This window comes from Anguilla anguilla, chromosome 11 (assembly GCF_013347855.1).
Source record: "Anguilla anguilla isolate fAngAng1 chromosome 11, fAngAng1.pri, whole genome shotgun sequence".
In the NCBI taxonomy this organism is placed as follows: domain Eukaryota; kingdom Metazoa; phylum Chordata; class Actinopteri; order Anguilliformes; family Anguillidae; genus Anguilla; species Anguilla anguilla.
In genome coordinates, this window is record NC_049211.1 from 30,173,835 (window position 1) to 30,190,863 (window position 17,029).

At 44.8% G+C, this 17,029-nt stretch overlaps 1 protein-coding gene across 3 annotated transcripts in view; it reads left to right on the forward strand.

The window, feature by feature from the left end:
* Positions 1-16,750, forward strand: part of LOC118208270 (arf-GAP with coiled-coil, ANK repeat and PH domain-containing protein 3-like) — a 99,432-nt gene extending 82,682 nt beyond the window's left edge. Inside the window, exons 16-25 of one of the 3 annotated variants that reach the window (XM_035382771.1) lie at positions 1,899-1,968; positions 2,143-2,237; positions 2,869-3,086; positions 3,461-3,559; positions 3,661-3,753; positions 4,357-4,577; positions 5,475-5,584; positions 6,090-6,200; positions 6,637-6,698; positions 14,267-16,750. In XM_035382771.1, the coding sequence (XP_035238662.1) occupies positions 1,899-1,968; positions 2,143-2,237; positions 2,869-3,086; positions 3,461-3,559; positions 3,661-3,753; positions 4,357-4,577; positions 5,475-5,584; positions 6,090-6,200; positions 6,637-6,698; positions 14,267-14,373 (1,186 nt within the window). In that variant the 3' untranslated portion in view covers positions 14,374-16,750. Of the gene's footprint in view, positions 1-1,898; positions 1,969-2,142; positions 2,238-2,868; positions 3,087-3,460; positions 3,560-3,651; positions 3,754-4,356; positions 4,578-5,474; positions 5,589-6,089; positions 6,201-6,636; positions 6,699-14,266 lie in introns of those variants that run through there. The other 2 variants (XM_035382770.1, XM_035382772.1) reach the window with 2 other exon arrangements.
* The last annotated feature ends 279 nt before the right edge of the window (positions 16,751-17,029 follow it).

Genomic DNA, 17,029 nt, shown 5'->3' on the forward strand with positions numbered 1-17,029 from the left:
CCATAATGCTAACTTATAGCAACAACAGAAGATATAAAGCACTTGCACAAATTATGGAAACACTGCATTTATAAACATTTTTGATTATTGCAATATTTTGCAAAAATTTCCCTTAGGTATAATGAATGTAATATGTAATAAATGTAATATCAGCATAAAACAAAAATGAAAAAAATATTAGCATTTTATTGCATTTTAGTCCAGTGGAATAACATTCAGGGCGATCATAGGCAGTTTGCCTGGCTTTGTTTACCATGGTGAGTGACCCGGAGAACTCTGGTTGACCGTACTGAAGCACTTATTGGAGGAACACTAGCTGATCCCGTTCTTGTGTTATCATCACATGGAAAGAGAATATCGAAGCGCGGTCTCTAGAGGCCATGGTGCAGACCATGGGCAGCGTCTACCGCAGCCTGAGGAGAGTCGATCGAGTCGCCCGACCTTTCTCTGCCTCCTCTCTCCGGCCGAGCCCTGTCAATCACGCACGTGATCCGCCCACGCCTGCCCAATGAAGGATTACCGCCAGAAAGCCCGCAGATTGGATTAAGTCACGTTCAATTGCCTTTACCTGACCTCAGAGAGGTGCTAACGTCGCGGGAGACGGATCATTAATCGCTGGATCTTTAGCCCCCTCAAGGGCGAAGGACATCGTCGTCCTTCCAGCGCACACTGTATGGCAAACTGTTCAGATAAAGGATACGAGAACAGCGCTAACCATTAGCTGTAGCCCGATAGCCCCCTCGCTGCTGCGTCTTTCAGCTTGTTTCACAGGGAGAATTTAATAAATGGTGTTTTTCTGCAGCACTGGATTCAGGAAACCGATTATCACTGTTTACGTAATCGTGGCTCCCTTGGCCGTAGACCATCTGTTGACAATTCCTGGCCACGCAGCCAGGCGCTCTTCCCACATGGGGCTTAGTCGTGCCCCTACTTTAAGCGGAGGGGCGCACCGGTTTTCTTGGAGGGGGCGCCACGGTTGCCTGGATACCTGGCGAGGCGCGAGGCCCGTGAGGAGAGGCCTCATTTGCATGACAAGCGTGACCTGTCGGAGAGTTTCCCGTGGGATTAGGCACCGCCGTTTCAGATAATTGATTTCACCTGGTGGTCTATCCAGTCATGGAACTCTCCGGAATCTTGAGGTGCTGCTTACACCGGGATTTCCGGTAGCACAGTGTGCGAATGAGAAGATGAGAAGAAAACAGTGTGTGGATGAGAAGAAGAGCTGACTCATCTGAGGGATGATTCTCAGTTCTCACTGGGTCTGCCTGTGAAAATGTGGGCCCTCTGAACTGTATACTGAACTGAATGTTTCGGTTTCATAGCTTGCTCTGTGTACCCTAGTCTTCCATTTCTGTGGTTGGTACAAATGAAATAAGACTAGGCCCAAAGCTCTTGTTCTCCTATAATAACTTCCCATCTGTCACTGTAATGTGGGCCATTGCATCTCTTGGTTAAGATTTAGTTTAAGGTTTAGTAGTCCACACCACAGCTACATTTCTGCCTTAAAACAAGATATCGGCTTCATTTCAGCATACCCCTCACCCCAGTGCACTGGTCCCAACACTTTTTCTAAACTTGCTTGTTCGGTCTGAGTGGTGACCTTGTGAATGACTGAATGGGTTAAGAAGCTGGAGTGTTACTCTGTGGGCCCACTGGCCCTCAGTCAGCGAGGAAGAGGAGGCTGAATGAAACAGGGTAGGCCAGGGAGAGGAAGAGGAGGAGTTTGGCTTGGATGGAGGAGGAAGGGATGAAAGACTTTCACTGCTCAGCAGTCCTCCTGATATTCGTTCATTCCAAAAACTGCACTCTCACAGCAGGCGGTGTTACAAGCAGCAAAATCTGTTGTTTTTGTCTATTATCCAGTTTCCTAATGCTTTCATTCCTTTTTGTTGTTTCAGGAGTTTGGGGGTTCACTGCTCCAAGGTGCGCTCTCTCACGCTGGACTCATGGGAACCGGAGTTACTGAAGGTGGGTCCCCCATCTGGCCCGTTTGGGTTAAGTGACAGAAGTCCTTAATGGGGTCCTTCATCTCATTTACATCGCAGTGTTTCTGTGCAGGCATAAAGTCGGGCAGCCTTTGACATGGTTTTCATTGGTTCTGCTATGACCTTTTAACCCCATCCTGTTCCGGCTCCCTTGCAGTTGATGTGTGAGCTCGGAAACAGCATCATCAACCATATCTATGAGGGAACCTGCGAGGAACTGGGTCTGAAGAAGCCGGGGCCCTCCAGCTCAAGGTGAGCGCTGCCTCTGATGCACTGATCTGGGGTCAGCCAACCTGTCCCTGCACGCTAACCAAACAGTTTTCTGTAAATAGTCTAAACTAGGGCTGTCATATTTAGATTCAATATTCGGGTAAATTTCATATGGAAATCTAACATGTTCCCTGTTTCAAAAAGTTGCCTTGTTTTTTCACGTGCATAGCTGCTTAAACTAACCAATCAAAGAAGTGCTTGCTCACGCTGAGACACTAAATTACAAAATGAAAAATTAACAAAAAATATATTCTTGTGCCTGCCTTCCTGCTCCCCCTTGTGGATGTAACACACATAACAGATACTGCCCAAGTGTATTACATGGCAATGTATTAATTATACAATTTTGAGGTATTTATGTACATTTTGTGGAGAAAAAAAAAATATATTTGATATATTTAAATCACTTTTGTTTAAAAAAAAAAAAAAAAACTATATTCAAGCTCAGTCTTTTAGTCAAGTTGACAGTCCTAGTCTAAACCCATCCAAGTTGCCTAAGCTCATGAATTATGCAAGTTTAGAGTCATTTTACCTGTAGCAGAGATGTATGTAACTACTGCTATCAGAGGAAGAGACAGACATTTGCAGCCTCTCCCCCTGGTCGCTGTCGCAGGCAGGAGAAGGAGGCGTGGATCAAGGCCAAGTACGTGGAGAAGCGCTTCCTGAAGAAGATGGGGCGGGGCGGCGAGGCGCTGGCCAACGGCGAGCGCAAGCCCGGCCGCTGGAGCGTCAAGAAGTGCCGGCGGCACAACAGCTCCGGCAGGGCGCCCAAATCCCGCCGCAAGCACCGGCAGGAGCCCGGCAGCGCCTCCCCCGGCAACCTCTCCACGGGTACGCCGCTCGCCGCCACGCCGCTCACCCTTCCCATGATCCCCGTCTGTGAGCCTCGCTGTACAGAGTAAAAGCAGGGCCTTTCCTGTAGTTTCAGCTGCTTTCTCTCTACTGCTGTACAGGTTATTCACATGCACAGAAGCCATTACAAACAGTCATATGTTACTTGTCAATACCACTTGACATTTATACAGTGACTATGTGGTGTGTACATTCCAAGTCAGAGGTTGTTTCTGAGGGTCCATAGCGAGTGGGGGGATTACAGTGCTTTAGGGTCGCACTGGCGGCAGGTTTTTGGGGTTTGCCTATCTCCCTGATTTTTAAGTGTGTGCAAACCCCTCCCTCTGTGTCTGTACCCCCACCCCACCCCACAGCTGCTGCCCTGGAGAGGAAGTTCCGCCGGGATTCGCTCTTCTGTCCCGACGAGCTGGACACCCTCTTCTCCTACTTTGACACAGGCTCTGGGCCCCGCAGTAAGCACCATCTCTCTTTCACACACACACACACACACACACGTGGAGAGGCGGAGGGGGTGACTAACGTGTCCCTGGCTTGGCACTCGTTGGCCCTGCAGGTCTGAGCAGCGACAGCGGACTCGGCGGCAGCACCGACGGCAGCACAGACATCCTGGTGTTCGGTTCGGTGGTGGACAGCGTCACAGAGGAAGGTGGGTGGCTCTGGACGCAGGAAGTGATGGTGTGTTTACAGGAAGTGAATATTTCAGTGGCTGAATGATTACCAGCCACAGAATAGAGCTCTTTAGTCCTTTAGCACAGCGCTAGAGAAAGCAGGGTAGCAGAAGCGGCCATACAGACGGCTCTGTTTTCTCTGAACCCCAATCTTTCCCTCTGGCTTTCAGCATCTCTATGGTAGGGATCTTCCACAGAGACTCTCTGCCAGACTCAGAGAATGGAGGAGATTAGGCCTCTGAAAGGGGAAGAGAAAGTCTTAAGAAGGGTTTCTTTTCTTTTCTTCTCTAATATCAATGAAATCAGTAGACTAGCCCCTAGGATGCATTGATACAGTACATGTCTATGCTGACGAGACTGATTGTTTTAATGGCTTTGTGGTTTGGTTGATGGTGTCTTCATGCAACCAGTTTGTGCCTTGGTCAATTTGTGGTTCAGTTCCTGACCAATCAGTGAGCTAGAAAGGGTAGAGTAATTAAGACCTAAAAGGAAGTTAAAGGCAGAAATGCCTCTCTCTGTGGTGTGCGTTTGTGTGGGTGTCTGGGTTTGGGCGACATGCTGACCGGTCTCCGTGTGCGCAGAGTGCGAGGTCTCGGAGGAGTCCAGCGAGGAGGCGGAGCTGGAGGCCGAGGCGTGGGAGCAGGACGATGCGCGGGAGCTCCACCCGGGGGCGCTGCTGTACAAGGCGTCCCGGGCCAGGAACCTGCCCGTCATGGCCGAGGCGCTGGCGCACGGGGCCGACGTCAACGCCGCCAGCCAGGAGGACGAGAGCAAGACCCCGCTCATCCAGGCTGTGATAGGGGTGAGGCCCCTCACGCGCGTGCACACTCAGGCCTTAACGCCAACAAAGCAGGAGTTTGCACTATAGGCCCAGAGCACGTAGCATCAAGGTTCCAGCAGTGTATTGGTCCACTTGCATCTAATGTCTAGTCCAACTAGACGAAATCTAGGTGTTAGCTGTTTTGATTCACTTTTTTCTTTATTAGACAGCTTTTCTGTGCATGCGTGGGAATGCCTGGGAACTCCTGTACACATGAATGAGCCAATCACCTAACTCACACTTAGCTTCATAATCAGTGTTAGCGATCTCAGCATCAGTCTCTATGAGCTGTTAGGAGTTGGTTGTCGTTAGCAGGCATTAGCAGCTTACACTTCAAACAGAAACAGTCACACAGAGAGCCTCAGTTTCTGCAGGTAGAGCCTGGCAGGTCTGCTACTGATTTTCAAAAGCACCACAAAGTGTGGAAAGTTGTGGCAGTTCTTTTTTCTCCCAGCACTCCCCACGACAGAAGAGTGGCAGTTTCTCACAGCAGGCAGGGTTCATGGCAGTGATGCTGTTCTTTGAGACAGTCCCAGAGTTGAGGTGGGGGGTCATTATCAGCCTCGGCAGGAACCGCTCCTCTCCCTCCCCTAAGCGTCCCCCCCCCCCCATGAGTCTTCTGAGCGAGCTGGAAGCAGGCTGCATCGCCTGCAAGGAGATCCTCATCTGAAGAATTAAAACCTTTTTCCTTTCTCTCCCTCTTTGTTTTCTCTCTTTCTTCACTGTCTCTCTTTCTCACTCCTGCTGTGTTTTCCCCTTTTCTCACCTTTGCTTCTGTTTGTTTGCCCCCCCTTCACTCTTTCCCCTTGTTTCTCTCCCTCACTACTCTATGCCCCCTCTCTATCACTCTCTCTCTCTCTCTCTCTCTCTGCCTGGCAGGGCTCTTTGATAGCCTGTGAGTTCCTTCTTCAGAACGGTGCGGATGTCAACCAGAGAGACACGCGGGGGAGAGGGCCGCTGCACCACGCCACGTATCTGGGGCACACGGGGTGAGAGGCAGCTTTTCACCAGCCTGGCATTCCCTCTGCACCGCTACGCCACGCTAGCAAATCAGCCATGCTAACAACAAATCAGCCATGCTGACTAATGAGCTATGCTAAACAAATCAGCTATGCCAACATTAGAGCTGTTAATTAGTAATGTGTCTCTCTCTATCGCTCTCTATTTATATTATCAGCATTACTGTACTTTGACGGATGGCTACCTCATTTTAGCACGAAACCACTGTGAAAGTGATGAGGCTTTCTTCATGAATGTCTCTGATTTCATCCAGTAATAACTTATATGGTATATGGTCTGAATAATTCATTCCTGTAATTATTGAATAACCACATTGCTTGTGGTGCTCTTTGAATAGTCTTCACCAGACCGTAGTTCTTTAATGCGTGGGTGGATGTAAGAAGGACAGGATTCCTTTCAGTACAGTACAGTAAGTTGAGTGCAGTACAGTGTGATCGAGCGTACGGTGCGCTGCGCCCCCCCTCTGTCCCGCAGGCAGGTGTGTCTGTTCCTCAAGCGGGGCGCCACGCAGAACGACGGGGACGACGACGGACAGGACCCCCTGAGCATCGCCGTGCAGGCCGCCAACGCCGACATCGTCACCCTGTACGTGTCACCCTCCCACCGGTCATGACGTCACGGCGCGATGCGTGGCTTTGCACCGTGCCTAAAATCCTAAAATCACCCCCCAGCTGTGCCAATATTCTTCATAGATCTGAGTGCCATATTAACAGAGATGGGAGAAAGTGCTCTAGAATGTTCTGTGCAGTTCAGGCTGGGCACCCTGTCATATACCCTCAGATTTAAGGGCGCAGTTGTGTTACACTGTACCACCTAGTTCACAGATTTGAACAACTGCCCAGTTCCTTTACAACTGTTTTTGTCTGAACAATGTGTCATTTTTGACATTTTAGTGCAGATTGTTTGCAAGACCTTGTGTGACCCTAACATCACTCTTCCACCCACTTCAACTCCCAACTTCTTTCCAATGCCCAATCTCCTCCCCCTCCTGTCGCAATCTCCTCCCCCTGTCCTCCCCTAGGTTGCGGCTGGCCCGGATGAACGAGGAGATGCGGGAGTCTGAAGGCCCGTTCGGACAGACAGGTCAATACCCCAGTAGCAGCCCGACCGAGCAGCAGTATAAGAAATGCATTCAAGAGTTCATCTGCCTTACCATAGAAGAGTGCTAACGGGGTGGGCCCTGTTCAAAGGGGGGAGGGGCTTTGTGGATATGGGGTGGGGTTGAGGGGAGGGACTGGCCCATTCCCATGATGGCCATTCTCCAGCAAAATTTCCTGCAGGCTCCTCCCCCGTCCCCTCCCTTCCATCTCTCCCAGAGTGCATTGCATTGCTTAGAGATCGCTGTTATTCTTTGCAGTATTCATCCTCCACTTTGTACAATACAACCACTGAGCCAATGAGCCATGGTGCATGGGCATACTGCAGGTAGAACTGGGGGGCCAGATGCTCCAAGGGGTGGGGCTTACTCCTGACAGGTCATGGCATTGGCCTCCATCTGGCCTGGGCAGGACATAGACACAGGAGTGCAGGGAAACTCTTAGATCCATGTCTGTTGGGCACTGTTTCTTCCCTCATTCCCATGTCTCATAGACGTTCGTCTTTTTGAGGCACGTCTTTTCATCGTGTACCTTGAAAATTTGCAGCCGTCTATGGTCAGACTGAGACACCAATGAGTGACAGTTTGGAAAGGAAGTGCCAGGAGGCCAGTCGACCACAGGAACGTGCATTTCCTGTCTGAGATCTTTGGTATCGCCTAGCGAAGGCTTCAGCAAATGGCCTGGTGACATAAAGTCATGAAGGAATCCTATGTTTCTCTCCGTATTTCTACCAAAGGGTCAGAGCTAGAAAGGGCAAGTCCGTGTTCAGGTGGATTAAAATAGTCCAGGTCTGAGATAGACAGTTTCACCCCAAAGCCGCATGCAAGAAGGACATACATCTTACCACACACTCCAGTCATATTTCTTAAAGGGACCAACTTTCACAAACAACACCATGCTCAGTCAGTCAATAATATTTTGGAACTTCCTTACTTGAATTAGCTTTTATACAGATACAATTTCCACACCCATGCCAGGTCACATAAATTTCAGATGTTCTGAAATAAGGGATCACTCCAGTCCTGGAGGGCCACAGTGTCTGCTGGCTATTGGCTTACTTTAAGTTAGTGATTGGCCAATGAGTCCATCTGGTAGAACACTTGGAATGTTGGTAGTGGGATGGGTGTATTCCCTTAGTCCGGTGTTTCCCAAAACTCTCCTCAGGTTCTCCCAGTGAGATCCAGGTATTTGATGTGTTCCATCTCAAGCGCAACTGACGCAACTGATCAAGGGCTTGATTACTTGTATCAGGTGTGCTTGTGGTGGAACACATCAAATATCCCGGATCCGGCCTGGTGTGCTCGAGGAGAGGATTGGGAACCGCTGCCTTAGTGCCAGACCCCAAAAAGCATGAGGTCTCCGTGGGGTGAGAACAGAAGAAGCGCAAGCCCTGGTTCTTCTACGAGTCCCTGGCTCCTGCTGTCCGTGCCCAAAGAGCACACCCTTAGTGTGCTGAGAGGTTTCCGGAAGAACGCTGTGAATTTGCTTTTCAGGCATCTTCAGTCCTGTGGGAAAAAGACATGATGTAGGTGAGATTTGAGTAGGCTTTATCATACACTGTGTCAGCCCACAAAATCTCAGTACTTACAGGAGTCCGGTCTAACCTTGCTAGAGTGAAATGGCACGATATAATATGTGCGTGTGTGTGTCTGTGTGCCTGCATGTGTGTATTTCAAATGGGAGGGGACTCATGAACATAATAGTTGAGATATGTGGGCCAACATGACTGTGAATCCAAGTTTCTCTCTCAAAAGAAATGTGTATATACACAATGGAGATTTGGATAGTGCAGTTTATTTAAAATAAGGTACTAGGTTCTAGGACTTTACTAGGAGTACAGCAACATTGTGCACTTTTTGTATCTTTGATATTTTCTTGTACTTTACCGTTGTAATTCTGTTGCTTTTGGGTATTTGTATCCAACACTCTCAGAAATGTAGCTACAGTGGAGGTACATTTTTGTCCTTTAAGGAATAAATTTTGTGAATGTACCCTGAAAGTACAACACTGTTCTATTTGGGTACTAGTAAATACCTTTTAAAACAAAAATGGTACAAATGAATTATGTATGGCTGGCTAGGGGTACAATTTAATGTGCCTGTTGGGTACCACCCCAGTGACAAGTGTTTGTACCTTTTTAGGCACTTTTTCCAACCGTTTTTTCTGAGAGTGAATAGAACAACTTTGTCATCAGATTTTTATTTATATTCAACTGCCCAGAGGACTAGTGCAATGATTATTTCAATACAGATAATCTGTATTTCTTTAACTTTCTTATTTTTAGTCTGTTTAATTTTTAACAAGACAAAGCAGATGGTATTTTTTTAAACTTGATATATTTTGTTAGGCTTTCATTTTCTGAGCGCTCACACTCACATACTTGTCAGTTCATCAACCTTGGATCCCTATTAAAAGCCTGTTTGTAGGGAATAAGACCACAAATCTACAATAAAACAGTACACTAGATAGTTATTTGGGTTTTTATAAGCAGAATTGTTTCAAGAGAAAAACTATTGATTTGAATATATATAGTATATATACATGTGGTAAGATGTCTGTGTATTTGTAGACGTATGTTTGAAATACTGATTTGCAAACCGATATGTAAAAATACTATCATAATTGTTGTTAGTTATTTGCTTTGTTGGAATACTGCATGGGGTGATATTGCCCTGACCCTTAACCTCTAGTTGATTTGTTCTCCTGTAGTGGTTGTAGGTGAATATGTGATACTCTGTACAGTCCTTGTTATAAGAACCTTGTAATGTGATGCCAAATCCTGAGTTTGAAAACTGTGCAAATAATGACGTAGCTATAGTTCGCTGCTCAGCCAGAAAGTTGCTGGCCATCCCGTCAGAGCGGTTGTACATGATACAGGTCTTCATTCAATGGGTCAAATACACCATCAGAAACATTGCATACATACAGGCCAAGGTAAAATGTCCGCTTGCGTGCTTCACTTCACCCGAGTTTAAATTGACTGTTCTTTACCTTGTACTGTATGTCCTTTGCTCTAATTGCATACGCATTGCAAAGGTTTCAATTCGCCCAGATACGTCATTAACCCTGACTATGGAATTTAACTGTTCTTTTCTCTGATCTTGCTTACGCAACATTACTACTTCAGCTGGCACCCGAAATGAACTAGAGCGTTGTGAAATGAACGTAAAACCCACTTAAATTTGATGCTCATTCACAAGGACCGAGCGCATTGAGGTTAGTCTGGATGGACACTCTAATGCTTGCTTACGAGCGATCCCGGTCGACGACGATAGCTCTATTATTCATGTTTTCTGCGACTTGGGGAGCTGGCGTTGTGGCCTTTGATGTCACTAAGCCTCAGGTTGAATCTGCCGCCAAGCCCCAAAATATAAACTATTCATCTGTTATGTAAATCAACCTCTGCCGCGTGTATAATTGTAGAGTTATCTAACTGTGGCCCATGTGCACTGTATTTAATTATGTGTTCTCATTATAGATTCAACTTATGTAACCAGGAGAGGCTGAAATTCAGTCTAAATCCAATGCACTTCATCCTTTATTTTCAGCGACGCGTTTAAGCAGTCTTACATAACCCTGAATTCAGCAAGCTGTGAATTAAACCCAATATTTGATGGCAGAACTCGAGGGGGGGGATGTAACTGTTGCTTACGCTTTTTTCAATCAATATTAAGGAAGAAACAAATTAATTTCAGCTTGATTTAATCTCATTGAAACAGAGCCCAGTGTATTTACTGGGCAGCTCGCTCCTTTTACGCTTTGAAGGCTTCTCGCTTTGAAATGGCCGATTTGCTTCAGAGCTTCGCTGCGGCTCAGTGAAGTTTCCTTTCTGCCGAGGACGGCCCGTCTTAACGGTGGAACTGGTGTATGGTGCATGTAGAAACCCAAGCAGCACGAATGAATGGACTCTACTGTTTCTGTCTTGTGTGTTCATCTCACCACGGTTCCACCGTTTAGAAAGGAGCTGTTGGGCACGATTGTTGGGAAGTTGGCCAGTCTGTAGATTAACTCGTTGGACTGAAAAGCCATTGTGTTGCAGTTCCTCAGAAATGTTGATGAGGCACACATAGAGGTGGGGGAGAGGACAGCAGCTTATTGTTCCACGTAATGACCATTTCCTGTTCACCCTATATGTACCAGAAGCAATGGAAGCATTTTCAATGGAATTAAACCAAAGAAAGGAATATTTAAGTGAAAATACAACTTCTTTCCTCCCAATATGGCTGGATATGAAGTCGGTAATAACTAATTACTGAACAAAATACCCCATTAAAGGCAAGATAGGACAAAAGAGAATTTGTGACCGAAATATTATTTATAAAATCCCCTGTAGCCATGACTATATTCAGGATAAGCACGGCCTTGAGTGCTGTATTGCCAGCTGAAGTGGTAAGGGTTGTGTCTTTGGTGACTGTTTCATGGTGGGTGTAGAAAGCGCTTCTGAGCGACTGTGCTGTAAATACGCTGAAGCTTTTTAACTCCTCTGCTGCCTCCTTTCAAAACACGGCCGTGAGCCTTTCATCTTTTCTCACCAGGAGCCGACCGTTCTCTCTGAACACTGGTGGAGAACGGCCTGTGTCTCTGATATCCCTGTACAACCCACACTCCTGCTGTCTATCTGTTTTTGAATTTCATGTCTTTTTTTCTTTTCTGGTTGTCTTTCAAACCACTGGAAAAGAAATCTAAATAAAACTATGTGAATGAACTGTTAACCAGCTCTTCGTTTCTGCTTCCTGTCTGCGTGAATTCTCCTCTGTCTGTGTTGGTTTAACGTTCTGATTCTGCCAGTAGGGCTAACTGCATTAACCTTGGGGTGGGTGGTATAGATTTAAGGTTGGGTGAAATTGGATGGGGGTTGTACTGATGCTTTCCGGGGGGGGGGGGGGGTTATGGGATATTACCCACAATTCACATTGATTACTGAGGCAGTGATTGCAATCGAGTCTTCTCAAAGGGTGGCCTTCTCTAATGTATGAAGATTTTAAGGTAAATATCCATCACCAATCTGCTTATTATATATTTATTCTGTGTGTATATATAGTATTCATAGTGCATATCTATCTCCCTTTTGTACTAGCTAAGATTAGGTCTGCTCTGTTCCTGTATTCTTTGACCAATTTTAGGTGTAGCCAACCTCCACATGTTAAAAATAACTCCCTTTCTTAATGTGGGTGCTTTGACTACAGACTTGCTGTATAAACTCCATCCACATACATAACACAGCATGCTACATAACATACTATGATACCTAAGAAATGTGTAATATATATGTAGAACCAAATGTTTTACTTATATACTGAAATATGTTCCATATTGAAAATTGTATTTGGACTGACTTGTGGTTCTGAAGAAACTTCAGTTTGAGCAGCTTTAGAACATACTGGTAGAAGGCAGGCAGTACTGCTCTAGAGCCTTTGCTATGTAATTGGCATTGATGCCCCCCCCCCTGGAGGGTTCATGTTTGGAACAGAAACACTCTCAATGTATTGTTTGTGGTCTCTAGTCTATGTAAGTGCATAATAGCTGTACACAGGGTGCAAACCATGTGGGCATGTCTGCTTGGGTACATGGTGTTAATGGCTTTCCTCACTATCCTGAAATGTTTCCTCATGAAAAATCACTGATGGAATAATAGGGGTTCCAGCATTATAGTGAAGACATCTAGGGGTGCATTTCAGAGGTTAGACATTTTCCTTATCAAAGTATAAAATGACAAAGTGATGAATGTTAGATATTAGATAAAGTTGAACTGCAGCTCGTTTTATTTATCCCAGTTCATCCTTAAAAAGTAATGTTTACTTCTTGAAATAATGACTAATAATATTTATATACCTCAATTGTCTGGAGGACATGTTTGTAAAATGTATTAGTTGCACTGTATTTAAGACAGAACAAACAATATAATATATATCATTTCAGCTCTACTTGAATGCCCTATATAAATGTAGATCTATCCACCACAGTGGTTCGAAATTGCTATTTTTGCACACCATAGACGTCATTCTGCAGCAGTTTTTAAAAAGGGTGCCAACTGCCAAATAATTGCCATATGGCTCGGCAAGCTTTTGCTGAAGAATTTCCATAATTAATTGAACAATGCATAACAACAGTATCCACACACCCTTTAAAGTACATACCCGGTTTTAGGGGCTATTGTGGCTAAACAATAAAAAAATATTTCTTGAAAAGTAACTAACTAAATTCCTAAGGGATCACAAAACAGTCTCACACTGTCACAATGCTAGCATGTCCATTCAGTGTTAGCCAGGCTGTGTAATTCCCGTGTAATCCTCATTAGCAGATTAACAAGGCTTTATTGATTCTGCTCTCCCTCATTTTCTGTGGATTTGTGATCAGTCTTATTAATATGACATATCTGTTTTCTGTCTCAATGAACAGATCAGTTTGATTAATGTAATTTAATCTGATAAATATTTTTTTCTGTTAATTTTTTAGTCATTGTCACTTGAACAATCAAAACCAAGAATCAATGCTATTCTTTTCAAAGAAACCGGTAATACTGATAAGATAACCTGAAAGACATGTTAGATTTACAGAAATGACCACATTGCTATTTGGCTTAGTGTATAACATCACGTTTATACTGGACAGTTGCTCAGTTAATCTGGGCATGATCGCATTGTGAAGGAAAGACCGACCACTAATTCTGTAGAAATAATTATTATAAAACATATCACTAGACTTCCATTGCATACATTGCTGTATTTGGAAGGATATCAAATACCCTGAAACATGGGTGCTGCATAATTGGCCGTGGTGTTGCCTGGGGCAACAGGGTTTCAGTCAGCCGGGAGGTCACCCCGTATCAGCGACTCCTCTGGTTGTTCGTACTTCACTGTGTACTCCTCCAGCACAGTGACTGCACAGCTCGGCTGGCAGAACGTAGAGCTTAAAGAGTAGGAGGACAGTGTGTGCCTGTCTGCGCTATCCCAAATTGAACAATGATATTGCAGCGATGAGCTGGCCTACCAGTGCACCTGTGAATTCCAGTTTAGGTTAAATGATTATGTCAAAATATGAAAGATACTGCTGCTATGTGTGGACGGGTGTCAGTATCTGATAACCAGTCTGACTCCGGCCAGCAGCCCCACAAAGCGATGTGTAATTGGCTGTGGTATTGCCCAGGGAGGGAGGGAGGGAGGGAGAGATTCAAATGACGGGATGACCATGCCTCATTGCTCAATAGTGACACCCGCTGGTCAGCTTGACACCTACAGCCTGTTGGCTCAAGCTGTGCTTGAAGTGTCTTCCTCTAACTCCTATCCATGCAAGCTCAACTTGTGGGCTTGGGTGTGCAAAAGAAGCAGCAGGAGAGGACAGCTAAGCTTCACTGCTGCTAGCAGTGTGCAACAGGTGGATCTAACGGAGCATTCCAGATCATTGACAAAATGGAAAAGAAAAAAAACATTTTTGAAAAGCACATTGCAGCGTCTTTGCAACATTTTGCCAAAATGTTACGTGAATGTGTTAAACAGATAAGAACAGTGCAATGTGTTTGTGAACATTTGTGACCACCTCCTGTTCTGCTTCCAGGTGACACAACTTATCTGGACATCTTTCGGGAGTTTTCGCACATGGCGTCCCACAACCCTGAGAAGCTGAAACGAAGGAGCGTGCATTTCCGCCACTCCTTCAGGTAGCCTCCTGCTAACCAGGGTCCCGCCCCCTCTGTGCTGAAGGAGCCCTGCCCCCAGCACTTTAGGAGCCACACCCCCCGTGCTGGAGGAGCCCACCCCCTCTCTGCTGAAGAAGCCCCGTCCCCTCTGCTGGAGGAGCCCCGCCCCGCCCCCCTGTGCTGAAGGAGCCCCATCCCCAGAACTTTAGGTGCTCCACCCCCCTGTGCTGAAGCCCCACCTCTTGCTCTGGAGGAGCCCTTCCCCCTGCACTTTAGGAGCCCCCCCTCCCCCGTGCTGGAGGAGAACTGCCCCCCTCTGCTGGAGGAGCCATGCTCCTAATCACAGAGTATCCCTCTTTGTCCATTACACCTGAAATTCCCCGGTCCTGTCCAGTCCAGTGCAGCACCCCAAGGGCTGAAGAAGGGCACATTTTGGAGAGAGTGAGATCCACATCGCCTCTCCTGTCCAGTGAAGTCCCAGCTCATCACACACTGTGATGTCATTTCTGCACTTACTCTGATATCTACACTGCCACATTTTAGGCTACCCAATTCCTAGGACATGTGCTGAGTGAACTCCAGGTATTCCAACATCCCATACATCATGTGGTATCATAAAATTTAGCTATATCTAAATTAGCAATATTATACACAACAAATGACATGCTGAATTCATTAATTTCACATTTTTATAAGTGCATATACATAAACTTACATGAGCCTGTCTCATGGATGCAAGTACAATTTTGAACTGACTGACTGAGCCTATAAGGTATAATTTCTGTGAAATACGTCCAAACCTGTGTTTGATTTCATAGCCATATTTATTTTAATATGGGATTTGCACTTATCTCTTCTCCCTCCTTGTATCAGAAATCCATCCAGTTCAAACAACACTTACAGTACATGTATTTTTGAGGTTCTTAACCTCTCCCTCCCTGCATATAGAGTAGGTTTGGGATCATTTGGCTTCCTTCATGTAGTTTAGTTTATCATGACAGACAGTCTCATCCTGAACAGGCTGTATTAGTGTTATAGGGACCATATGACATTTATACCATTATTAACAAACACATACATAATGATCACTGTCCTCTATAACAGGGATCCTCTGACTCAGTTCTGGACCACAATTTCAAACCCTAAATCATAATAAGCTGTTAATTGCTGTTAATTATATGTCTTTAGTGATTTATAAGAGGCATAGGCTTATTATATAAAATATCACATTTTGTGGAGAGCATGACAGGTAAAATCTCTCCTTGATTACATTTTTTAAACAAACATTCTTTCCAATGTTTGCCTATAGTATTTTAAGTGCAAGTTTTGTGGGGAAATGCAGGTCTATTCCTCTTACCTTGCGCCGATTTATTTATTTTTTTTGCCACTTTTTTGTTTCAGAAGGTTTTGGCCCCACAAAAATCTAACCCTCTCCAGCTAGCTCATAATCTGGTTTGGTGTCCCCTGAACAGGAAAAATGTCAAAGTTCAAATCAGATCATAATAACCACTGTGTAGATTCTATATATGCCTTTAAAAGGCTGCACGTGATCTTAGCCTCTCACAGGAGTCTTTTTGAAGGGACAGCAAACAGCATGCGCAGCATTGCACTAATGAAGAAATGCAGTACAGTGAAGGTCTTCCATTCATGCTCAGCAGTTTCATGTTGCAGTCTGTGGTTTTAGTTTATCTGTGTCTTAAATGTATGTTGCCACTTACCCTATTGTCCTCATGTGCCTGCAGTCTGTGGCCTTACAGCTCAACGGTCAGTGATTCATGCTGTCAGTCCAAGACCAAGTTGACTAACTGGGGTCGTGGTTGTTCCAGTAATACCAGCTATGGCCCCATTTCCTTTCTTTAAAACTCAACTTCTGATTCTATCTTATGTAGTACGTTGAAAATTTCTTGAGTTCTTTTTCAATTTCTTCATTTAGACTGTCTTGTTTAACAGACACCACACAGTACTGTCCACACACCACACAGTACAGTCAGTGATTTTGGTGATAGAAACAGCCACTCTGTGGTTACAACTTAAACTATACATTTCTATACACAGAGAACACGTAGTCAATCAAGTTTCCTTTATTTCTTTATAATTTTCAAACATAAGGACAGCATAGGAGGTCATTAATTTGCATGTATTTGTTGATCTTTTTTACATTAAATTGTACATGAAAAACATTATTTTATCCGATGACTATGCTGGTGTAGTCTTAATGTTTCCTGTAACGTCAGTGTAAAGATGTGCTAAAATTATCTATATTATAAAGCGAAATAATGTACATAAACATTTTAGGTGCAAAATGCTAATATATCTGAAAAGGATGGTGTTTTGTAATATAAATGTTGAGGCCATTGAATAAGCCTTTATGGAATGAAAATAAAGAATGGTTTTAATGAGAAGGTTTGCTTGGTTTTTTTTTGTATGTTTCTACATTCTTCTCAATATTCTGATATGATGACAGTAGACCAGCATTACAAGTATGGTCATAGCTATCCATTTTATGACAAAGAGATGGATTAGTCTAAAGATGAGTCTAAACTATTAAGTAAGTAAGTAGGCATACAGCACAGGTCACGTTAATATTTTTTATTTAATTTATTTTCCACATAAGTTATTGAACATTTGTCACTCTCAGTAATGTTACCCATTTGTAACCGCTGAAGTAAAGGGTTAGCAGA